This window comes from Protopterus annectens, chromosome 8.part0 (genome assembly GCF_019279795.1).
Source record: "Protopterus annectens isolate FY-2018-M chromosome 8.part0, PAN1.0, whole genome shotgun sequence".
Lineage (NCBI taxonomy): Eukaryota > Metazoa > Chordata > Ceratodontiformes > Protopteridae > Protopterus > Protopterus annectens.
This window is the reverse complement of record NC_056741.1, coordinates 1,086,901,022-1,086,927,662: the sequence shown is the minus strand read 5'-3', so window position 1 is coordinate 1,086,927,662 and position 26,641 is coordinate 1,086,901,022. Positions and strand designations below refer to the sequence as shown.

The 26,641-nt window shown below is 36.8% G+C and overlaps 1 protein-coding gene across 3 annotated transcripts in view; it reads left to right on the top strand.

Moving 5' to 3' along the window:
* The window catches only part of LOC122809234 (probable E3 ubiquitin-protein ligase MID2), a 367,361-nt gene extending 348,006 nt beyond the window's left edge, over positions 1-19,355 (top strand). For 2 of the 3 annotated variants that reach the window (XM_044080546.1, XM_044080545.1), the window contains exon 6: positions 17,539-19,355. In XM_044080546.1, coding sequence (XP_043936481.1) covers positions 17,539-17,920 — 382 coding nt within the window. In that variant the 3' untranslated portion in view covers positions 17,921-19,355. The remainder of the gene's footprint in view (positions 1-17,538) is intronic. The other variant, XM_044080547.1, reaches the window with a different exon arrangement.
* Positions 19,356-26,641: the final 7,286 nt, after the last annotated feature.

Here is a 26,641-nt window from a genome sequence, read left to right as displayed (position 1 = left end):
CTTAAAAATTCTTAACAATCCTTCAGAAAATCTCTTCCAAAACAAAACCAATGCTTTTTTAAACCAAGCCAAAGCTAAACAAAAGCCCATCATCATTATTAATTTTTATTCCCAGTAACACTTCATTAGAAAATTGTTCTTCATTTAAATACCTAGGAATCTGGTTAAACCCTGTTCAACCTACAACAAAATATCCACCTTACTTTCCAAATACTCCAGAAGATCTATAGGGAAATGCATTCTAGTAGCCCAAGTTGAATATGGACTCCCACTGACAGCATACACCTTGAAAAGGAACTCCAGACTGAGTCAGGCAATTACAAACAGAATCTGCAGGTTTATAGCACTCTCTTCAAAGTATGAAAACCACTGTAAAACAATACAAAAAAAACAATATGGCTCCCAGACAACCAAAGGCCTGATTGACCTGCTCTTATGCTCTCAAATTTTCAGACTCCTATACAGCTATAAAATTTACTTTCTGTCAGCCAAAGTAATGAGGGAAAATTATTTCTACAACTTCCGAAATCAAAGCTACCCAAGTCCTTCCCTTTAGGATCATACAACTGAACTACAATACCTAGATCATTGCTTCTCCTTTCTAGAATTTAAATAAGGGAATCTATCCCTGCCTATCTCGAAGAAATACCTGCTTACCCAAACTTCCAAACACAGCTCAGTGCAATAATTGTAATAATGCTTTATGCAAATGCATCCACACTGGATAATTATATTTAAGTACAATGCCATTTCACTTAATTGACAGGAAATAAACAGCTCTTCATTTAATCTAAAACTCATTTGACTGACATTACATTTGCTCAACACTCATTTATTGAAAGTTTCATACTCACTAAATATACCTCCCAAAGATTTTTGCAGGGGGCTTTCGCCCTCATACCCCCTGCCATAACTATACTAATGCCTTAAGCTTACAACCACAGAGAAAAAAAAGTGCTTCCTAGACCCTGAATCACTGCTGGTGCACATACTTAAATGTCTAGATATGGTGGAACAATGCAACAGAGGAAATTATCATGATAATAATACTGATCAACACTAATGTGTATTGTAATTCCTGTCCTCCAAAACCACACCAGTAGTCATTTTCTATACCATTTCATATGTTCAGTGTGATGAGTATCAACCAAATGAGTTTTAGATTAAGTGAACTACCTTTTCTTTGTCAAGAAAGTGAACTGGCAATCAAATGAACATAACCCCTCTGGGAACATGAATCTTGCTCTAGTACATCAATCTAACTCTTAACAAGTTCATATGATAGAATTTGCAAAATGCATCTAACTGTAGAGTCACTCTGCACTGTACATAACTGTATCTCTCTCTGTACACACATATATATATATATATATATATATATATATATATATATATATACATATATATATATACATATATATACATATGAATGTCTGTGGTGTGTTTACATCTATGTATGCTTGTATATATATATATATATATATATATATATATATATATATATATACACATATATATATATATATATATATATGGGTCCCCTACTATTTACCCAAACGCCGATTCGCCGACAAAGAAATTACCGACACCAAACGACCGACAACGCAGTTGACCGACACGCTGGAATCCTGACAGCCGGAAGACCGACAAGGGGAATGTGTAAGCGCGACCTGGTAAGTATGCGATAGTGAGGGATTTAGGAGTAGGGAGCGGACAGGTAAGTGTGCAATAGTGAGGGATGTAGGGTTAGGGTGTGTGATAGGTGAGTGTGCAGTAGTGTCGGAGCTTGGGGTTAGGGGTGAGTAAGTGAGTTAGGGTTAGGGTGCAGGTAGGGAGAGTGTGGTAGTGTCGGAGCTTGGGGTTAGGTGGGTAAGTGAGTTAGGGTTAGGTGCAGGTAGGAGAGTGCGGTAGTGTCGGAGCTTGGGGTTAGGGGTGGGTAAGTGAGTTAGGGTTAGGGTGCAGGTAGGTGAAGTGTGCGATAGTGTCGGACCTTAGGGTTAGGGTTTGGGTCAGGGCTAGTGTGTATGCTATGTAGTGTCGCGTGTTGTTTACGTTCCGTGTGTCGGTGTAATGGTGTTTGGTGTTTTGCGTTGTCGGATTTTTGTGGTGTCGGTCATCTGGCGTCGGTGAATTTTCCGTCGGGGAATCGTCGTGTCGGTAATTAGTAGTAGACCCATATATATATATATATGGGTTCCCTTCACATGGTCGGAATTTCAGAATGTCGACATTCATATGGCCGAGACCATATGATCGACATTCGAAATGTTGACCATGCAGAACTGGCATCTCTGTACAGTGCAGAATGGAAAGATTTCCATCTTCCCCACTGTAGTACCATCTCAGAGTTGGTATATTTAAGTTCCGGGGGGGTGTGGGGGCAGAGCCCCCATGAGGGGTACAGGGAGGTGTAGCTAAGTTTTTTTGTGTTGTTTATTTTTTACTTGTATACCAACATTTCGAATGTCAGTCATATGGTCTCCGCCATATGAATTTCAACATTCTGAAAGGTCAACCATATCAAGTAGATCCATCTCTCTCTCTCTCTCTCTCTATATATATATATATATATATATATATATATATATATATATATATATATATATATATATATATATATATATGGGTCACTATTACATTATCGAAGTTTCAAACTGTGAATGTTTTGAATGGAGAGTGCAGTAAAGCATGGCATGGAAATTATACCCTTGGTCTTGGCCGTAAGAATTTCAAAGTTTAGGAACTTCAGTAATCTGACATTATGGGTCCCCTTCATATGATTGAACTTTCAAAAGTTTGACTTTCATATGGCTGAGACCATATGATTGAACTTTTGAAAGTTCAAATGTTCTTAACAGAGATCTCCATACATTGCGGAACGGGAAGATTTCCCTTTTCTGCACTGTAGTGCAATCTCGGAGTTCATATATATAAATAGCAGTGGCTGTGGCGGTTGCAGGTGTGCTTGCCCCCCTGCTAACAATATTCAGGTAATTTTTTTTTTGCTTTGCTTTTTTTATCAGATGTTCGAACTTTTTAAACTTTCGATCATATGGTCTCGGCCATATGAAAGTCGAACATTTGAAAGTTCGATCATCTGAAGTAGATATATATATATATATATATATATATATATATATATATATATATATATATATATATATAGGTGTACTACATTTGAATACTGACAAAACACTGATAATGTTTATGTTGATGCGCTTCACACTAATCTCAGCGATCGCACAATATCGGGTAAAGGGCATATTCCCCAGCTTAGAGAATTGTGCTGTTATACACATCTCGACCACCTGCTTAGTTGGCCAGATTTTATTAAATAACAAGATGTCAACCAGAACTAGCTTTGATAATAGTCATTACTGCATACAGTATATACTGATTCCTCTGTTTGCAATAGAACATTCATGCAAGGTACTCATCATAATTTCCTTGCCAAACTGTAATGTATATACATGTTTTTGTTTCATTGATTTTCTTACTTGAGTCTCTATAGGCTGAGACTGAAGTTGGTCTTTGTGATCAGTGCTCTACCCTGGATAACAAATTTAAATAAAATAAATCAAATTCTGCATTTTTGATCCTGGCAGATTAACTTCCTCATTGTGATATTAGAAATATGCACACGACTGTGACATCTTGTTTTCAAATACATAAATATTCAACTTGATGGTCTTATTCATATGAGGTTTTGTTATGAGGCTGCCAGCTAGTTAGCCAAAAGTGCATTAAGGGGTTGAAAAAAACTGATGGTTATTTTACCTAAGGGGTTATGTGCAACAAACAATGCATGGTGGTGGTGGCCTTGCTTTCCCAATTCAATGGGGGCATTTTTTGGGAACCTGTCTGCTGAAATGTGCTTGATAGTAGAGTTTCACTGAATAATAATAATAGAGTTTTATAAACAATGTTAACTATCATGGCGGGAGTGGTTAGAAGTTGTATTTCCATTATATTTTTTTAGTAACTTTATTGAATTATCACTTGTGACATAGGTAAACTTGCATTTATATAAAAGTAATTAAACCATATTAACAAGTTCACATTTACAGTAATTATAGGATATACAACACTATATGTGATACATAATCTAGGCAACATTATTCATTTCCTGCCTTCTCCTCCAAAACAATTTTCTGCATGCATTGTTCCAATAATTTGACGTCTTCTGTATAATTTACTCCTACCCTTTTCTAAAGATTCTACATCCTGTTCTTTTATCTCTGCTACAATAGTCACTACTTCAAGTATAGTTGGTTTAGATTTTGCTTTCCATTTTCTAGTAATTGCTTTTTTTGGGCAGCCACTAGAATTAAACCTAACAAGGCCTTACAGTGTCTAGGCAATTCAGATCCTGCATCCCTGTTCTAAAAAAATAATTTCCTTAGTCGCACTCATTTGTTCACCCAGTATTCCTGGCAGAGTACTCTGTAAGGAATTTTAACAGTCTGCCAATCATTACATTCCAATAAGATATGTTTCCAGTTTTCTGTTTCTTTCTCATCACACCTCCAAAATTTGCCATCTACCTGAGGAAAAAATTCTTTGGATTCTGCTTGGAGGATAAAAGCATTTATGCAAACACTTTCAGGCAAAAGTCCTAAATCTTCTAGACTTTGTTGCATATTTGGGAGCCCTACATATAGCCTTCCATTGTTTCTTTGCAAATTGCATATCAATTTCTCTTTCCAGTCTTTTTTTGACCCCTTCTAATTGATCACTATAGTTATTGTGCAATATTTTGTATGTCCTACTAATTACCCATATTTTACAGCAACTTTTGTTCTAGATTCATGTAAAAACTCAGCCAGTGCAGGTCTTTCATTTATGATTCCTCTATTTGTTTCTATTTGTTTATATTCTGATATTAATCCCCGATAGTGAAGGCAGTCACTAATATGCAGTTTAAATGTCTTCTTGGCCTCTTTCCATTCTATTATCATTCCTTCTCTAAGCAGCTTCCTTGAGTAATTTCCATCCCCCTCTTATCTATTCCCTGCATCCCTAATTGCAGTCATCCCTATTGGCAGAATCTCATTTTTTTCCTGTGTTGGTTTAATTCTTAGTATACTTTCTGCAACTTTATGAACATAATGTTCTGTATGCCTGTTGTTATTCTCCTTAAGGATCTGTGCACAAAATCCCATTCTTTCCTTATTTACTGAATTACCCTCCTGCTTCATTATCACCAATTTCCTATTTGAATCGTAGCTTTCTGCTTGTGTTATATTTAAGAGCTTCAGCTGTGTAGCTCTGAAATATCTCTTCAAATCAGGTAATCCTAACCATCCTTGTTTTGTTGTGAGCATACCTCCCAACTGTCCCGAATTACTCGGACTTTACCGAGTTTTGGGGTCCAAAAATGGGGTGCCATGATTCCCGAGTGGCACCCCTTTGTTTCTGATTTTTTTTTCTTTGCTTTATTTATTTATTTATTTATTTATTTCACGGTTTTGCCGATGTCATTGCACACTCAATGATGTCAGCTCTGTCAGGGCTACCAGCCTGTCAGAATTGAGCTTGCACATATAGCCTCAAATCAAATGCTTTTGCGAGTGGGAACGGCTTGTTTGTGTCACTCGCGTCTGGATTATAGTAGCTCCTGCCTACTTTTCTCACTCGCTCTTGGGTTTATTTATATTCCCTCTCATTCAGAAGCTCCTGGCTCAGCCTGCAATGGATATATTCATTCTCACTTGCTCATTGGATTTATAAACCCCTGGGGAGTCCTGGCTCAGCTGCAAGTAAGTGAGGACAGTGTGAACAACCAGCCTGCCTGTAAACAACAGAGAATAATGCAAGTAACGAGAGGTGTTTATATTCTCTCTCGCTCAGAAGCTCCTGGCTTAGCCTGCAATGGATATATTCATTCTTGCTCACTCATTAGATTTATTTCTTGTTTTCCCCACTGTAGTGTAATCTCAAAATTGGTATATCTGAGTTGCAAGGGTTGGGAAGGTGTGCGGGGGACTTGCTCCAATGGAAAAAAAAAAACACTATTTTTTTTATTTTTGTAGCTTTAGATGAAACATTCCATTGGTGTAAAGTTGTCAAAGGAATTTTAGTTGATGTAAGAGACCTTCAACATTTTCCATCCATCATTCTAACATCAGGACACTGTACCTTGTATTATTTTTTCTTTTGTTTTCTTTCAGTGGATATGTGTGTGTATGTCTGTAAGTGTGTGTTTGCTGTAGAGAAATGCACATATCCTTTGGTCCTGCAGTCCATCATAGGTTGCTCATTTTTTCTTCAGGACTAAAACTGCTACCATTTTATCACCAGGTCACCAGACACCCTCTGATGCATGCATGTTTTACAGCTGATCCTTCATTTCTGATTGTGATATATATATATATATATATATATATATATATATATATATATATATATATATATATACATATATATATATTTTTTTTACTTTAGGAAAGTGTTTCACCAGGGCTGTCATGGTGTGTTGAGGTGTATTTGGGACAGGGGAGTGACTTAAGTTCACATGGAGGGTGGTAGATTTGTTCAAAGCTGTAATGTAAGTAACTGGAAACTGCATATCATTTAATTTGGTTTTCATTTAATTGCATGTTTTATTGTACTACTTGGGATAGTTGTAGAGAGTATTTCACCACCATGATGTACCAAAATGAAAGAAAAGTAGATAACATTTTGTCCATTTGTGTTGAACTGTGTTCCTTGTGGTGTCATTATTATCTGTGAGGGCTATGGGATTTTGTGTGTTTGTGTGTGTGTTTGTGTGTGTGTGTGTGTGTGTGTGTGTGTGTGTGTGTGTGTGTGTGTGTGTGTGTGTGTGTGTGTGTGTGAGAGTACATTTTGCTACAGAGTCACTCCATGGCATTGTCAGGATACTGCATAGTAGTTAGTGGTGAAAGTGTTTCTTTTCTTTATGGAGGCATGAGGGCAGCTGACAGCAATATGAATGAAAATCATGTTACCCATCAATGTATGTAGTCTATAAGTTGGGTTTGTCATGAAGTCACAATTCAAATAAATGAATGACACAATTATTGTAGCTTTGCCCATGTTTTTTGTTCTAAGAGATTGAGAGCTGTGGTGAAAAGTGAGAAATGAATTCACTAAATGATAGCCATTAAGTTTAAGTCTTCCTATTTTTCAGAAGGCTGCTGATTTGGCATAGTGGTATATTTTTCTGTCTGTAGTGCATAGGGTCCTGGGTTCAAAACTTGCCAGTGAAATGCATGGTGGTAATACAACATTTTATTTTAGCAACTTTACAAAATTATACAAGCAATGTTTAAAATGTGTCCCTGGTTTATGACCTTTTGTCGCCCCCCCCTCAAAAAAAAATGAAATTGAAAATAAGTGTGAGATGCTGTGCAAGATGCCTATGGCTTGCCCTACTTTCATTCTATTTATAGTGTGGGTGTGGAGGTAAACTTTTATGATGGAAATGTTCTGAATTGGGCAGTTTTGTCATTATTGTTTAATTGCCTACAGTACAGCCTACTGGAAAAATGTTCAAACAATAAATTTAAAATGCGCTCTAACAAGTGTGTTGTATTATACAAGGAATATAATTTAAAACAAGTGTGTTGTATTATACAAGGAATATCATTTAATAAAGTCAGGGAGGTGTATCAAAGAAAAGAACACATGTATGTTTCTTGTTTTGTGTGCAAGTGGCCAATAATTTGAAAACAGCCCAAAGGTAATCTTTATCCACCACTGGCCAGATGCATTTTCTTTAGACATGGTATGGGTTTTAATGCTGTTTCAATGAATGTGAGTTTCAAGAGCAGACAAGTTTTAATGCCAAGCCTATTTTCATTGTGAGACAGTATTGCTTTGTTTACCAGATGTCTATTAGTGTTTCTGCATTGTTGTGCTGTAAAATGTAAACTATCCAAATAATCATTGTAGAAGTAAATAGCCAGGTAATGGGACATTGGAATGGCTGCAGGGGGACTCTTGTGTGGTGCCATATTTTGGTTGTCTGTTCTTCAGTTTGTGACTTTGCGTTTGAAAGTTCGTATCCCACAACTCCATTGGAGTGGGTGGGGTTACATAATTATGTATGCAAATTAGATGTTAATCAGCGTACAGATTTGTACCTATTTTTCATGGGCCTTGTCCAGATTTTTGATGATTCCAGGTTGAGAGGTATGGTTGGGAGGCTCAACTTATCCCATTGTCTCCTGCCCTCTTCCCTTCCAAACAAAATCCTTCCAATTCCTTATTAATTGTTATCCACAACTTCTCATCTGGCTGACAAAAATATGCTTGACCTGTGTATAAAACTATAAGGAATAAAAACATTTTTACTGCTTGTACCTTGCTGTCCATATCCATAGGCAAGATCTTCCAGTTATTCAGTTTTTGTATTATCTTTTGTTTAGTCTGTTCCCATATATCTGCCATAACCATTATATTTCCATTATGTTAAGCCTAGTTGCATTCTGAAAACAATTATCAGTAAGGCTATGAACTGCATTTGTAGAAAGTGTCTGGTAGTGAGAAATGCAGCCTTTGTTGCTATATCTCTTTTTTTTCTCTGACATAGGACCTGAACTTTCATCACTAATATGATACATATGAAGTGGATGTGACACCAGCATCTGTGAACTCTTTACTCTTGATCTTTCAAGAAGAAGCATGTAACATGCAACTTTCTTTTGTGGTGTATTAGTATATTTAAGGATCTGTACTGCAAAAGCATAGTTATAAATAATAATTTTATAAAGTATCATGCATCATTTACATTAATCATTTAAATTATCCTTAATGTTATGTCTGCCATGTGCCTTTTCTACCAAAGTCAGTTCTTTATTCATATTCCATATACATTTCAGCTATTCAAGTTTTCAGTATTTAGTATTCAAATTTGCTCTCAAACTGTGTATTTATTTGGCTACTTTATTCAGTGGTCCACCAACTGTAGAATATTTAACAAGACTATTCTATCTGGAAGTCTTATATTCCTTTTGTGAAAGTCACATTTCTTAAAGACAGTAGTGCAGCTAGGGTGGGGTGAAAGGGGCAACTTCCCAGACACAAAGTGTTAGTGGGCATGATTGGCTATCCATCATCTCAAACACTCTTAGTGCAATATTGGCTTTTAAAAGCAAAATTGAATTTACCTCAAAACTGAGTGTGGCAACGTTCCATGTGTGTTCTAAACTATAGTAAACTGCTTGTTACATCTGTAGCAAGCAGTTTGCTACAGTTAAAAATAAATATTTTTCCTTAATTAAAAGCAGAGTACTGTAGCACTCTGTGCAGGGTATAAAGTGTTCCTTGTTACATTTGTAGTGAGCAGTTTGTTACAGTTTAAAGAGAAAAAAAGATTTTTAACACTGTTTATTTATTTATTTATTTATTAACATTTGTTTACCAGGAAAGTCCAACTGGGCACATGTGCCCTTTTTCAGTTGAGGCCCGGGGAGAAAAGCTTCAAGAAACTAAAACCTGAGTGTCATAGTGCACTATGCAGGGGTATAAAGTGCAGCAACCATTTCCCAAATTTTTTGCAAGCAGTTTCCTGCAGTTTAAAGAGAAAAGGATCTTTTTAAAACTGAAACCTGAGTACCATATCACATATTGCAGGGAATACATTGTAGTAACATTTGTAGCAAGCAGTTTGCTACACTTTAAAATAAAGAAATATATATATTTTTTGCTTTTAATTTAAAGAGCTCGGGATGGGGAGCTAGTTTGTGGGATGGGCACTGTTGTGAACCAGCTATACTTCTGTTTAAAGACAAGACTAGAGGAGCTTTTGTATCCAAGAACTGACTATCACAGATCTGAAAATTTCTGCTTTATTGTAGTATTACAGGTTATCATAGTTATAATTACACTTTTTCAGAACATCAAGGTAATTATGTCATTAAAAATCCTGTGGGAAGAATTCATAAAGATTACTGTGATAAGCACATGACGCGAACCTTTCTGAATTCATAGACAACCCTACTACCCTACCAATGTGCTTTTGCATGAAGACATGCAACACCATTGTGAGATGTCTCCACAACTGTGCTAGATGCTTATGAGGCAGTCCATGGAAAAGGCATCTGTTATTTAGCCATGTGCTGGTACTGCCTCTGGAAAGGCATCAAAATGCCAGGTGATTTGTAGAATCACACAGCCGCTTCTTGCACCTCTTGGTTGTGAACACAGCCAAAATGCCATATCTATCCATCTGTGTAAAGGTAAGTGTTTGGTTGTTTAGCAGAATGGAAGATTTAGGAGTGTGAATGTGTGTCTGCCCAGAAGATAGTGGAGTTAAGGGGTACGTTAGGCAGGTGCGTTTTGTGTGTGTGTGTGTGTGTGTGTGTGTGTGTGTGTGTGTGTGTGTGTGTGTGTGTGTGTGCTGGACAAGGAACATTAGGCATACCTTTCAACCTCGTAGGATGATAGAGTTTGCCCTATCATGCACTTACTAATTTATATGACATTTGAAACATGAATGCCTGGCATTAAGTGACTGCTTTTGTATGTATGAGAGTGACTGCAGGGATGGGTGCATGTTTAGTATGATGCGGTTGCTGTTGTTAACTACCTAAATAAGTGATGATCTACACTTTGTGGTAGTTAACTGCGATTCAGGCACATGCAAACTTGCTAATAATGAGTTCTTTCCTCGTTGTGACTATCGTGTCTGTGATTCACAGAATAACACATCACAGAAATAGAGTATTTTTGCTGCAACCCTTAACACAATGTAGTAGCACCTTAATCAGTCCAGAGGTGTGGGCCCTGCTTTAAGTTTTTAATCTTCATGAATGATACTAGACCCTGGTTTAGCTGCTTTACAATCTACGTCAGATTCATGCTACAAGCTTTCCTGTGGCTTTTGTATTCTTACTTTAACTCTTCCAATTTTATAGTCTTCTACAGTCTCTGTTATAACAGCATTTCTGTCTTGAGTGTTTTTTTTTATAAGCAGTCCCTTTGATTTGTATAAATTGTTATGCATTGGTGAATTAGTTATACCTCTCAACTTCTTTTCTCAAAAATGATGGAGAAAACCAACAATGATAATGATCAAAGGCCCAAAACCAGAGGCAAGTTTTAAATATCACTCAAATTTATTTACAGAGTTAATAGAACAACAGGTATTGTAGCAATGTTTGTTTTCTCAGCAATAAAAAAGTATGAAACTCTAATATGTGTTATTATTGACTGATTGTAATCCTCAGTGATTTATCAGAAAATTGCATTTTTATGGGGAACAAGGTAAAAGTATGAGGTAAAAAAACAGGGACATTTGGCAAATCAGGGACAGCTGAGATACAAATGTAGATTAAGTAAAGAATTTGCTTTTCAACCTTCTGACCATTAGCAAGTGAGATAGTGAGAGGATGAGTCCCTGATGTAGATCATTCCTATATTTTAAAATTACAAGATGATAATTTTCATATTGTTTGGTACTATTAGTCTCATGAAATTTTCACTGTTTCTATATCTCTCTTAACTTCTCTGTTAAAAAGCTGATAGTGAGAACTGCACAAGAGAATTTTTACTTAAAGGCAAATCTGCTAAATTCTTGACTGTTGTATTGTGAACCACTATCAGATATAAAAACATCATGCCCTCTCTGTGTCAGGAATGTAGACATCAATGCAATTAATCAGACTTGAAGAAGTTTGGTATGTTTGCCAATTTGCTTATTTTAAGGAACTTGGAAGGATAATCCAGAAATATGACATATACAACTAATTTAGACTAAATATATCTCTGCTCATATATTTGCATTAGCTACCTGGAACTGGTATGTTAGAATCTGACACTTTTGATTACTATTAAGTAATGAAGTACAGGCAACTTAACTCTGCAATACTTCTTAAATTTGAATCAACATTCTAGGCGAGCACATTATATGTCTTAACCCCTCTCCCTCTGTCTCCCTCTACATTGTACTACACCTAGTTATGTTTTATGTATCCTCTCAAACATCTCAAGATCTAGCCTCAAAATATTTCTTCTTTAAGAGAAAAATAAGATTAACCTTCATTCCTTACTAATTAATTTTGCTAAGGTCAATCACTTATTGCAACTTATTTCAGTTATCTCAGTAGTAGCAGCACTTTTCTGTTTTTTTTCCTTCTTCTATCATTAGTAAGTGTGGTATTACCCATATATTGTACATTCTTCATCTAGCTAGTCTTCATTCCTTCCATTGTAATTTCTTGCCTGGTTTATGTTTTTCTTTTGCATCTTATCTCTGTAGATTAGTTAACATCTTCTGTAAGCTCAGACGTACGTTCAATGAACAATCACGGGGTTTGCTGTCTGTTTCCAATAGTATTTATTTGCCATAAACATAGTCATAGAATTTCTCAAAGTCTATTTTTATGTAGAATCACAGTTTATATGCCATTCTGACTGACATCAGCTTGCTTCATAACTGGCTTATTCACATCATAGTATTTTAATGCTGGTGTTGCTAAAGAGATTTTATTGAACATGTCAAAGCTCTTTCCTCAGTTATTCCTCTAATAGGAGACTACATTTTCCTGAAATAGCTTCCTAAAGACTTTATTTCTGACATATTACATGCACATTTTGCAAGATGCTCCTTCTTTCCAATACATGTATTTAATATGTTCTTGTCTTTCTGACTTTGGCATTTACACAGTTGCTACAATGTTTTCTATATCAGGCAGGCATCAATCCCTTCAGCATTAGATTATGACCATGTACTTCAGACATGTCATGTTTATTTTGCATTTGCATTATTTAACTTGAAATTATGTTTGTCAAATACAATTACACAGCTGCATCAGTCTTTTTTCATGCTTTTCCTGTGAACAAAACATAACTAATCCAAATACTAAGTCTGAACATCAAGGAAGATGAAAATCCACATAAAATTAAGGCACTGTCATTACTAATTACCAAATAATAAAAAACAGAACCTTAACACTGAATATTTAGTGCATAGGTAAGGGAAGCTTCTTCTTATCTAGATAAGACAATTATCCTTCTGCTTTTTCATGTGATATTCTGCTCTACGGTTCATGTGGTTCAGTAGGTCCTTTTGACACATTTCCAATTAAGCTACAGTGTCATTTAGAAGATGAGGCTTATGTAAGAAAGCAAAGCATTGACATTTTTAAAAATTCTATTGGATATCATTATAGTCCATTTGTATCTTGGGTGCTAACATGCCCTCAGCACAAAATCATTACCAGGCTTTTTCTGGGTCCCACTAATCTCATTTTCCTTGAGATATTACTACCCTTACTATAAAAGCGTAATGACTGGATGTTTGATCTTTTTCTTATTCAGGGCAGAAACTTGAGTTGGGGGGGTTGGATGTGGCAGGGACCTGCTACTTTTTTCTCTCCAGTTTGGAATGATCGGTGCCTTCAGGAAATAATATTTATTTGTAGTAGAGGGGAGTGGCCATAGATGCTGCACTTATCACCTCCTCCTTCTTCCTAAACTAATGAAAATCTTCTAGATAAAGAGGTTAGCAATTATGTGAGGGGATATTCAGTCTTAATCTAGAGTTGCCCCAGATGCTTATACAGTAATTTGGCTGCTACCTGGCATAAATAAGATTCTTTTCTTTACCCTAATAGCCTGAGGCACTCCAAACATTTTCAGATTGGAATATGCTTTCAGCTAGTTGCCATTACCAGAACTAAACAAAATATTGACTTTTCTGATATAAATTCTTATAAATTTGTTGTTCCAGACCGAAGTCATGCTACTAGAAATCTGAATTTTGATTAAATTCAACAAATGCAAATAATTATTTAGAGAAAACTGGATAGATCGACAAAAACAGCCAGATAGATAGCTAAAGAGGTACAGAAGAGCAAGTGTAAGAGTAAAGATAATCTCCCTCCAAACAAATAATAAATAAATAAATAAATGAATTTATTAAAATTAATAAATAACAAACATCACATCTATCTGATCACAATGCTTCCAGTTTGGGTATTAATTCCATGATATGCAGTAGTAGGTTGTACTGTTTTTATCACTAAATGATCTGACTGATATACTTAGGTGATGCGACTAAAGTGAAAATATTTAAAGGAAGTTCAGTTTATAGATTATACATATTATTGATATTTTCTTTGAGGCTTTACTTTGTTAATAATAATTTAACTAGGTAAGTGAATCATTCCATTTTTGGGCCATTTTTAGCAATGTTCTGGGTTACAAAGGCAAGTATAAATGGGTAAAAGTATACAACGAGCTTAGCAAATAACTCATATTCATAAGTTACCCTGAGTATCAAGGACGGCAATACAAGATGTATGGGGGAGAATTTGGAGCATCTATTCATTTATCTAGGTTGACCTAAGTGTGCTACTTTGCTTGATAGGAAGTAAAAGTGTGTTCCAGAGGAAACACTGGGATATGAATCTAAGATGCTAACATGTTTTATTTATCTACCAATAAATTTTTAGTCCTTTAACCTGGTATCTGATGAATCATTTGTTCTGTGAAAGATAGAAGGTAAAATAGGAGTAGATCTTTTATGGCTCAAAAGCCTATACACAGATGCCAAAAAAGGATTCTATAAAAAACTGAATATAGATTTAAGGCTGCCAGTCTGTAAAGATGGCTAAGATTTTTAAGGCTACTGATCATTTTAATCAGCAAACTCTGGAATCTCTAAAGCTGAGTGATATGCTTAGGCAAATATGTTGCAGAAAGGCATTATATACACTCATAAGTCTGGTGTGATATGAGTAAAGGGAGAATAAGACTTATGTGGATCTAGAGGAGATGCCTTTGGAAATTAAATGAGCCAGATAGTCCTTTCTAACTTCTGCACTGATGTTATAGCCAAAAGATATGGAATTTTCAAGACGAGTACCTAAATCTCTTAAGAAAGTGTCTGGTTGGAAAGGTGTGTCACCTATATATAGTATGGGAAAGTGTTTTTTATGTCACCAAAATTAACTATACTACAATTCTCCTAATTTATAGTCATTTTCAAACTTAGATAGCCATAGCCATAGGCCTACAGTGTTGTTCTTAGGTCTGAGAAATAGATGCAAAATAAGACACTGTCAAACATTGAGCCCTGTGGCACACTACTGGCAACTATTTTTTTTTTTGCTTTCAGAAGTGGCTTCTGCATCTCTAACTGCACAGGTACTGTAGAACAACCAATTAGCTATCCCCCACATTACATAAGAATTTATATTCAGATTTACAAGTTTGTTGATAATGCCTACATGGAATATAGTGGCAAAGGCCTTAGTGAGGGACAGATATGGTGTGTGTACTGCATAACCACTGTCCACTGCTTCAGAGACTTTTTCAAAGAAATAACATGCAAGAACTTCCTGTCACAAAGCAGAATTGATGAAAGTTAACAGATTCCCAATGTCCACATTAATAAGGGCTGAGATAATACATTCCATAGCTTTACATATGAGTCCAGCAAGGTTAATTTGAATATAGTTACCTGGGTCTGTTTTTGGGCCATCCTTCTGTAATGGCTGCTTTCCAGGTTTCAGAAATGTGGCCAGTGGAGAGGCTTAGTTAAAAGAAGTTAAGTAGGGGTTCCAATAGGCCATATTTGGCACAGAAAATAAGGCAATCTGGTATGTTATCTGAGCCCATGGATGAGGTGTTCATAGCTTTTGAGATGGCACACAAACTTAGATAGATAAATAGATAGATATGATTATATAGGTGTACGTGTGTGTGTGTGTGTGTGTGTGTGTGTGTGTGTGTGTGTGTGTGTGTGTGTGTGTGTGTGTGTGTGTGTGTGTGTGTGTCTGTGACTGTGTTTCTGAATCTGTGTTTCTGTGTATATGTGCGTGAGTGTGTATGCATATATATATATATATATATATATATATATATATATATATATATATATATATATATATATATATATATATATATATATATATATATATATATATATATATATATATATATATAGATATAGATATATATATATATATATATATATATATGGATCTACTTTTCTTCATCGAAATTTCATTACTTCGTAAAAGAAAAGTAGATGTCTGCTTCAGCAAAAGTGCATTTCAATGAAACTGCAGTTTTGCTGAAGTCTAGTCGATGGATTGGCTGACTGTAAAAAAAAAAAAAAAAATCACAAAAAAAAAATCTTTTGCAGGGGGCAAGCCCCCCCGCACCCCCATGTGGGAGGCTGTGCCCGCCACATTCGCCCTACTTAAATATACCCACTCTGAGATTGCACTACAGTGAGGAAAAGGGAATATTCACATTCCGCACAGTATGGTGATAGCCGTACTAGGTTTTCAATGTTTCAGTAGTTCAAACAAGTGGTCTCGCACAAGTGTGTTTCAAAGTACTGAAACTTCAACCAACCAAAATAGAGCCATATATATATATATATATATATATATATATATATATATATATATATATATAGCTATTACAAGAATGAAAGTTCACTACTTCGAACTTGTAATAGGAAGCCTCACTTCTGCGAAAGTTCACTTTAACGAAAGTGAACTTTTGCGTAAGTGCACTTCACCGAAAACACCGCAGCACAGAGTGGAGGACATAAAAGACAAGCTATGTCCTCCACTATGGTGCAATAGTCATGGACCTTAGGGTTAGGGCACGGGTTAGGGTAAGGGGATAGTTAGTAAAGCTATCCCCTTACCCTAACCCATGCCCTAACCCTAAGGTTCGTAACTATCGCACCATAGTGGAGGACATTGCTATGTCCTTCACTGTGCTGCAGTCTTCACGGACCTTAGGGTTAGGGCATGGGTCATGGTAAGGGGATAGCTCTATGGGCTATCCCCTTACTATGAACTGTACCCTAACCCTAAGGTCCGTGAGTACTGCACAGTTCAGTACAACACCTGTTCATTGTACTGAAGTTCGTGTAAGTGCACTTTCACTGCAGTGAGCATTCCATGCACTATTTCGAATTAGTGAAACTTCAATCTAGTGTATGGAACCCATACACATATATATATATATATATATATATATATATATATATATATATATATATATATATATATATATATATATATATATATATATATATATATATATATATATATATATGTATATGTGTGTGTGTGTGTGTGTGTGTGTGCGCGTGTGTGTGTGTGTGTGTGTGTGTGTGTGTGTGTGTGTGTGTGTGTGTGTGTGTGTATAGATATCTGAGCTGGGAGATGCCAGATCTATTATACAAGGGAATTTCTCTCAGAAAACTCATAAGGAAACCAGGAATACTCCACAAAGAGAGTAACTAGCACTCAGAACTGCACCATGGACATTTGAACTCTCAGACAGAAACCTTAACAATTGAACCTTGTTGCTGCCTATGATAATATATGCATGCATATTTATTATAATAAAATCATAAAAAAGCGCTATTTGTATTTTATTACTTTATATTACTGACTGCATATGTATGTGTATTGACATTATTTGTTGCAAGACATCAGGAAATTTAATTACTTTTCAGAAAACTGATTACATTTGTACAAGTAGCATTTATGATGGGTAGCATTATTGCCACTATAATTAGTTTTTATTTTTATTTTCTAGCATGGACTTTTTCCTGAAACCACTTCAAAGTGTGAATGATGCATCTCTGAAAGCAGAAACAGCAATTGCTTCATCCTACCAGCCTCCTCATTTCATATCTAGAAACAGGTCCAAAAGCAATGAAACAAAGTCTTCAGGCAATTGTGCATCAGAGGTATCAACCCTGCACGAGGCAGCATTGAAGCCCAGACATAAATCAGAAGGGGATTTGAGCAGTAATGTGCAAGCTGCTGCTGGAACTACTATATTTTCCTTACCAAGAACTCAAAGTACTGTCAACACACTGCTGGGAAACAGTCCATCATTGGGTCAGATTACACAGACAAGTCGAGATAGACCCATGCCATGCCCTAGATACAAATTTAATTCTCCAGATAAATAACATATAAAGATTTATTAGGCATGCCATAAAATGCATTACTTGCTTCAGTGGCCTAAGGAACACTACTATGTTTTGGTATACTTTGGCCTATTATTGACGGTGGCTTGGTCTGTCTTTGCATTATTGTTCTATAAGGCAAATGGCTGAAAAACTGAAAGATGATAATTCATTGTGCAGTCCTCCAGACAAAATAATATTACTGCTTTTTCAGAACATAGTTAACAAATCACATGTAATGTAATGTCTTGTATACTGCAGATGATATCAGATATTAGATATGCTCTTGAGCCATAAATGATGCCCTAACCGTTAACCACAGATCATAGTCTAAATGCGATAGAAACTGACCTGTGCTGAAACAGCAATTTTTTTGGAACAGCATTACCAGGAAATATTACAACTATTATAACACTAACCCAGTTAAAAATCGGACTAAAAATCACTTACTAAATAAATGGCTATGTCCTTGCTCTGCTCCAGACTATTTTTTCTCTTTTTAATGCTATTACCCTTGCTGTTATCCTGACTGATTCACTTCCTTCTATCCATTCTTTTACCTATACCTCACTGCACACTAACTTGACACAAGGCTGCACTATAGTAGTGCTAAGGTTATTTTCTTGACATTTCTACTGCTCTCTATACTTATTCCACAGAAACATATATTGATGTGTAATCTTTGTTTCTTATTGATTTAAAAACCCTTGCATATCAGTCTCTCTAGTTCCTCCCTCACAAGTGTACAATTGATGAAATGCTTCATTACTCATTACCTTAACAGGTTCTATTTTATGTAATTAGTAATCTAGTCATTGGCTTGTATAGCTGCATTTTACAAACTGTCTTAATCAGTCTGACTGAAGTTCTTTGTGTTATGTATAATGCTGACTTATTTGTATTTCTGTATGTTTGTTTCAATGTGAAGCTTTTCTCCCTGGTCCTCCTCTGAAAAAGGACGTGTCTAGTCACACTTTCCTGATAAACAAATGTAAAATAAAATACAACAAATAAAATAAAAAAATATATAAACAAAATCTATATGGGTGTTTGAAGGGTAGAGTCTCCTGCGAAAACACTTTTTGTGTGGCACTACAGTATATTCTTGAGATATGCAGCAAAATTCTTTTCTTGTGTGCAATGCTGCAAAACTGAGCATGCAAAAACAAGTGTGCAGTCAGGTGACATGACAGGAAGATATGCCGTATACAACTTCAGCAGTAGGAGGACAAGGAGGAGATACAGGGGAAGACAATGCAGCATGAGAGTCAAAGCTGAGGCAGTGATGGGTGCAGTGCATTGCATCACCAGCACTGTGATAGTATCATGTCCACAGCTCTGATTCATGGCACACTGAACACAGAATAACATGATGTATGCGCTAATGTACTCAGGCTATTTGGGGCACTACATGGTCTACCCATACTGTGCATTAACTATCAGCATATCTGTACTGGTTATAGGTAAGAGGGAAACAGTTACCATCGCTTGCAAATGTGTGTGTGTGGGGGGGGCACTGTGATAGTTGACTACAGATCTACAGAGTGGGATAAGGTCATGTGAAATGAGTTCAGTAGTCTTTCACTTTAGGTTATTGTGGGGTGTCTGGAATTGCATACTTTATTACATGGGTTGGGGTCAGCTATATAAGTGTTGCTGGCATCCAGTCTATTAGCTGTCAAGGATCTCATCCTTTCATGATAAGGTTTGGTTACTGCTCTATGACTGATGCCAATGTCCCTGGGTTTGCTAGGCATACTCGGTCTGGATCTTTCTCATGGCAGGCATGGGAAAGATGTACAGAAATTTGCTGAGCATCCTAAGGAATTATCCCATGGGTTGATCTAGACAAATTCCACAGCAAATGATCAGGGGTTCCAGGCTGTATGCCAACATGTGACACCAATGTTGTGTGTATGCAGTACTCTGTGTTCTTTGACATGGGTGACTGTATGCCATCCATCTCGTATTTGGATTATCCCATGGCCATGGACCATACAGCCTGCAGTGGCAGACGGGATAGCAATTGTGATTTATTGCAAGAATTCACTAATGGAGGCAATATGTGTCACAAGTGACTTTAGTAGCACTATTGCCCGATTGTGCTGATACTCTGGGTCACTGTAGAGTCAGTACATGTTTCTATACGTGCCTGTTCCATGTGATGTGTGTTCCAGTTGCCTGAATTTCTGGCTTTCATATATGCTGGTGTATTCTTAGTGTCGCATGCATATCAGAGCCAGTAAAGGAGTCATGACAACATCAGACTCCTTATGTGTCTACCTTGTGACCTTGCCTACATCAGATGTGGTGCACATATCAGATCCTCTGTTGGATGGGGTTGCAGAAAGAGTCAGAGTGTGTGGCTTCTAGCCAATGGAGGTATTCCAGATTCCAGTTAGGCTATGCACTCAACAGCTATAAGGATGTCTGCACCTCTGCATATGTGTGTTCCCTCCCTGGGAAATTTACAAGCAGTGCCGCTGTGTCATCAGACCATGTTGCTTGCAAGTAACCATCCTCTTCAGCTAGAGTATCCATGTTGCCATCAGTTCTCTGTTGCCTTCTCAATTTCCTGAAAAATATTTCTTCCTCCTTTCTTTTTATTATTTTTTCAGGCTTTCACAATGCATGATAAATATGGCACCAGTATAAGTCCATAAAAACATACTTCATGTAGCCCCCACCCTGGCATGCATAATGGGATATTTGGAAAACAGTGCTGTGCAATATTTATGAACATGTACCTTGTTGGATAGGACACTGCAGTTGCAGACTTTAGTTGTGCCAAAGAAGAGATATGCAGGTAACCAAAGATCATATCCTCTTTCATTTATTGGATTGTATTGGAACCTGTTGTCATGATCAGCTCAAGTCTACCACGTTCCTTACTGACAGAAGGATAGTAGATGCCAGACCTGCACCCACTTGCAAGCCACCACCTGGCATAAGGAGCTGGTCTTCCTGCCTGCCACCAAAACTTCTTCCATCTCTGTCAGCTATTTCAGTGTTACTGGGTCTCCCCTCTGAATGTCTTCACTGCAGCGATATCCTGTATATTTTGCTTTGCATGAGAGATCATATTTGTAACCTTCCTTTCCACCTGTTTTAGGGACCTATTGTGGCCACCTATAGAGACCTATTGTGGCCACGTATAGAATCAGTGCCCCACACCTTGCCCTGACAGATCTGATCTTGATACGCTTGCTGGTCTGCACTACTTTGGGCAGTAGGCACATGGCATCAATGCCTATGGTTTGTAGTAACACATCAACCTCCTGGCTTCTGATTTTCTAGGTGCTGTATTCTCTTGGTAGCCATACCACTACTTGTACACCTGCAGATGAAACATACTATTTAGTGGGTGCAATTGATAGACTATAGCATGCATGAGATAATGACTGTAGACATCCCTGACTGTATCTCTCTGGATATTGCCTGCAGTTACTAATTTGCAGCCCTCCAAGTATATGGTACTGTAACTGTGCAGGTACACAGGGCAATAGCAATGCTCTACCCTATATGCTGGGGTATTCCCTGCAGTTTTCTGTTGGCATGGCATCTACAACTACAAGCATACACATGTGTACCAAGCAATTGTATGATCGCCATACAATTGATATGTGAGAGTATTTGGGTGCCTCTGCACATACATGTCTTGACATGTGTGCATCTGTGCTCTGTGAAGCCACTACCATGTTTGCCACATCTGAGGTGGAATAACTATATATGGCTTGCCTTGCTTGTGTCAGGTACACAAGCAACCATACAGCAACTCACTATCTCCCTGACAAGCACCTCAGGCATTGCAAGTACATTATAAGTTCATAGGTTCATAGATAAGTACTATCCTGGCTGCCCTTTGCAGAGCATTTTAAGCCTATCCAATTTCCCTTTTTTTGTGCTTATTTGGTTAGTCTGGCCATACCCATCCCATGACTGATAATTATATATTACTCCAATGAAGATAATGGGGGTCATACCATATATAATTTGAGGTGACTCATGCATGGGATAAAGCATTTTGTAGGTGTCTCAGTCCATTAGTATTACAGGGAGCAGTCCTGGGGTAAATTTTCTGTTTCCCATCCATAGGTCTATGTTGTGCTTGAAAACGGACATGAATGAATTTTGTTTTATGTGGATGGAGAGTGTATTCTACAGAAGCAGTAACCTCTGAGAGTTATACCTGTCCATCCAAACCATTTATCTGGCCAGTGGTGGATAAAGATACTTTGGGCTGTTTTCAAATCATACTCTCCTTGCACACGAAACATACATATGTTCTTTGATATACCTTCCCTGATTGTATTAAATTATATTCCTTGTATAATACAGCACACCACACTTGTTAGAGCATGTTTTAAATTGATTGTTTTGAACATTTTTCCAGTATGCAATGAAACAAAATTCATGAACCAATAATGACAAAACTGCCCAATTCAGAACATTTCCATCATAAAAGTGTACTCAAACTTCTGAAATCCACCAGTATCAGTAAATATGCACAATCTCTGCAGAAGTAAAAGTCATCTAAATAATTCCACATTAAAGAGATCTGTAACTAATGAAGAAGTTACTGCTAGCAAACAACTTTATATTTCATTGTTTCATCTACAAATAAAGTGCCTGTTGCCCTTGAGGAATAAATTGCCTATGTTACATTAAAAAATGATAAGCTAGTAATATTGCAATAGGGAATGGATGGTAAACTGATAACAGGTTCATAGTTACTAGGTATCTCTGCCAAACAGGACATTCTCAGGACTGCAGCATCCATTCCCTTTAAAAGTACAACACAGTACAGTATCAGCAATCCATCTACATACTGTGGGAGTGGAACTCACAGCCTTCTGCATCAAAAGCAAGCAGTCTACCTGTTGTGCTACTAACAACACAAGCTGACTTGCCATAAGCAACACTAAGCTTCTCTCCTTCTGAAGAACTATGCAACACAAGTAATCTGGAAAAAGCCAAAATTTATTGGGGGGTACAAAGGCCCAAAAAAAGCAGGGACATATTTTAAACATTGCTTGCATAATTGTGGAAAGTTGCTAGAATAAGGTGTTTTCTGTTACCATGCCTTTCCTTAAAGATAAGAAGACTGAAACTTAAATGGCTATCATTATTTAGTGAATTCAGTTCTCACTGATGTGATACAAAACCACAAATTGTAAGAGGAACAGACAAAAAGTTATATGAGCCAAACAGTGAACTGCAAGGAATCACGAGTAGTGGTATAGGTAGGAAATTCTGGCTCTTGCTGATTGTACCTAAGGTACAGGGTTCGAGTCTGAGTAACAAACCACCAGGTATAGTTAACTGGGGCATTACACACACTATTATCTGCATGCATACAAACACTAAAACAATGACATCATGACGGAGGTAGAGAGAAAAACAAAAAAAGACTACACTGAATTAAGCATAGCCACAAATACATAAAAGCTATTTCTAGCTGATGAAATACCAGCTCACAACTCATATTTTGCATATTACATCATGGTCAAATATACTTTTTAACTTTGAAAAAAAAATCACACCGGGAGTGCACTAGCATAGCTCGAAAAACAAATAGGACCTGAGCTAAGAAAAGTTCTGAGGGCTAAAAACATGTTGCCCAAGTTGACAGCACTTCTGAATAAGTAGCCATCAATGATTATTTAGCTATCATCACTTTATAACCTAGAAGTAGTGTCTGTTCAACTTAATGACTGGATGTTTACTATATTAATTCTACAATCTGAATGCATCAGCTCAGGCACAATAAAACTACTATCCAGACCACATATACTAACACTATAACATCTGCGGATATTAGATGAATTTTCATGTGAAACAAAATCTGCTAAATTGTCAAACAAAAAAGAAAAAAGGTAAAAAATCATTAACTAAACATTTTGCCCAACTACCAAAATAATATATTAAACTGCCTGTAAGCAATAAATAGCTGAGTGACAGAGCATGCAATCATTGGACTTCACCTGCAAATCATCTTCATCATACATAGCATCTCAACCCTTGGGGAATCACAGGAGATGAAAATACATGGCTTTGTGACAAACGTATACCCCTAGGACTCCTTAGTATTACTTTTCTGCTGCTACAGGGCAAGCCACAAGCATCATACCACTCAGCTGTCCAGATTTGCACAGAATGTCCAGATTTTTGCCTCATATTTTTGGTCTGGTCCCCATAAATTTAGTATTTTTTTTCTGGCAAATCACCAAGACTAAAGTCAATAAATAATGACATATATTTGAATTTCAGACTTTAAAGTTCATACCCTCCAAAAAATGCATGCTAACACAAATCCTGTTACTCAGTTAACTTTCTAATTTTATAAGAGCAATATTTAAAATCCATGCCTATTTTTGAACCTTTGTTCCCCCATTATTTTAGGTTTTGTTCAGATTTCTTGCCCTAAGAGGTTGAGAGGTATGGACCACAGTCTTCCTGATTATGCAACTTTGTTAATGCAACAGTTTTTGTATATATGTATATATATATATATATATATATATATATATTTCACACACATGCACACACTCTCAATTGCAGTACTCATTTGAACTGCCTGCTGTATCAATTGATTCAGTGATTCAGATGCAAGCAACATTGTTTAGAAGCTTGCACTTCTGAACTGGTCTGAACAAATAAACTGCAGTTAAGCAAGTTATCAACCTTGTGCATCAAATGACTACAGAACAACCTCACATGAATAAAATTTAGCTGTGAACACAGACAACATTTATGGGAGGTGATGACCACTATTCATTATGTCAGAAACTGTTATATCACATTCCTAAACGATACCAAAAAGCTTGTTGTAAGAGGATTCACTGGAAAAAAATCATCCAAATATAAGGTAAATGTGCATGGATCTATTGAATTAGCTCATATAAATTAATTACTGTAAATAATCTACAACACTGTGAAATATGTTTTTACATAAAAATCATGCATTTAACTTCCTCATAAGTGTTCAAACACTACAGAATGTAAAGAATAAATAAATCTGCTTTGCCAAATGTATGTGCATTTTACTCAAGGAACCTCTGTCTGCTTGCTGTTTGAGCTTTCCAGATGCTGAACCAAAAAGAAACAGGTAAACATCTGAAGTAATTGTGCCTCTAAGACGTTGTCCAATAAAGACATTTGATATATAAAACAAAACATATCTAACCAAACAATGACAAAGGAGTGCTTTATCTACATAAGTTATTTTAAATACATCTCATTTTAACTCATGTACCTTATCACTCTTGTGGAGAGTGATACTTAACATTTTTGCTTAGCAAATCCCCACTGATAATTTGATATGCAGAACTGCTATGTTTGCAGTATGGCCCTTTTATGGAACCCTTAATAAAATGTTGTCCAATGTGAGTACATATATAAAGTGATGCACAGCATAATTTATCATTTCTCTCTTACATAGGAATAGCTAAAAACAGATTACATTTAGCTACAATTACTATTTCTAAACAATTAATAAAACAGTAAGTTAAAGAATGCTATCCACATTGCTGCAACTTAAGCTGTTTCCTAAGCTTAAGAATGATGCTTGAGATGGTCAAGAGAGTTTTCAGTATGGATTATGGAATATGAATGACTATTTGCAGTTTAATAATTAATAAGGCACACATTTTCTTACTAAAGGCAAACATTGGTTATTAGCAATTCTTTTTATGTTTTTACCTGGAGGTGGAGTAGGAGATGGGGAAGAAGTAAAATATTTTTTCATGTCTGATTGTTGCACCACTGCTCTCTGACCCGAGTCTGACTGCTTCTGTTGCCTGGTGTTCTGCTGCACTGAAGTCTGAAATGAATGGGTTAAGGCTTGCTTGGGGATGGGGTAGTCTTGTAACTGTAAATCGGACTTCGCTCTAATTAAAAATAAAAAAAAAAACACTGCTGGGTCTGTTGCTGCTGTCTCGCTGCTGTGTAGTCCTACTCCAGTCCCCGAGTCCCAGCTGACCCGACCCTCTCTAAACTAACTCTCTAGCTGACTGACTCTGCTCTGTCTGAATGCTCTGTAAATCAAAAGAAGCACTCTTCACATGTCTTTAGGATAGCAGCCAATGGAAATTCCAGCAAATGGAAAATACTGAAATGTATTTAAAGCAGAAGGTTCTGATAAATGCAAGTGACTTCTATGAGGAAATAGATTGGGACTGCGCTTCTTAATTTTCACACAAACAACTTGAACAATAAGCCTTGATGTTTCAGCATGGTCACTCACAGGAATAAATGCCATGCTTAGCTCTAGTAAAACACTTTTATACATAAGGAAAATACTGCTCATTCATCCTTGTTTTTTCCGATATCATAATTCCACATAGATTACTGCATGCATTTCTTCAAGCCTTTCATCACAGTAGGACATCTTGTGTGCACAGTTAAAGTAGCTGTAATTACGAGTCCCGACCTGACCCAACCCTCTCTATAAACTTACTCTCTAACTGACTGACTCTGCTGCTGTCTCAGTCTGTCTGCTCTGTAAATCAAAAGAAGTGCTCTTCACTTGCCTTTAGGATAGTTGCTGCACCTGAAGTCTGAGATGTGCATTGCTGCTGCCCAAACATAAACAAAAGCCAATGAGTCTGTCAGTCACACCCCTCAAGCCCTCAGCTGAATTCCGACAGGCTGACAGGCCGCTCACGATGCTGACATCATTGCGCATGTGATAATGTCAGTGGAAAATTGCCAAGGGGAAAAAAA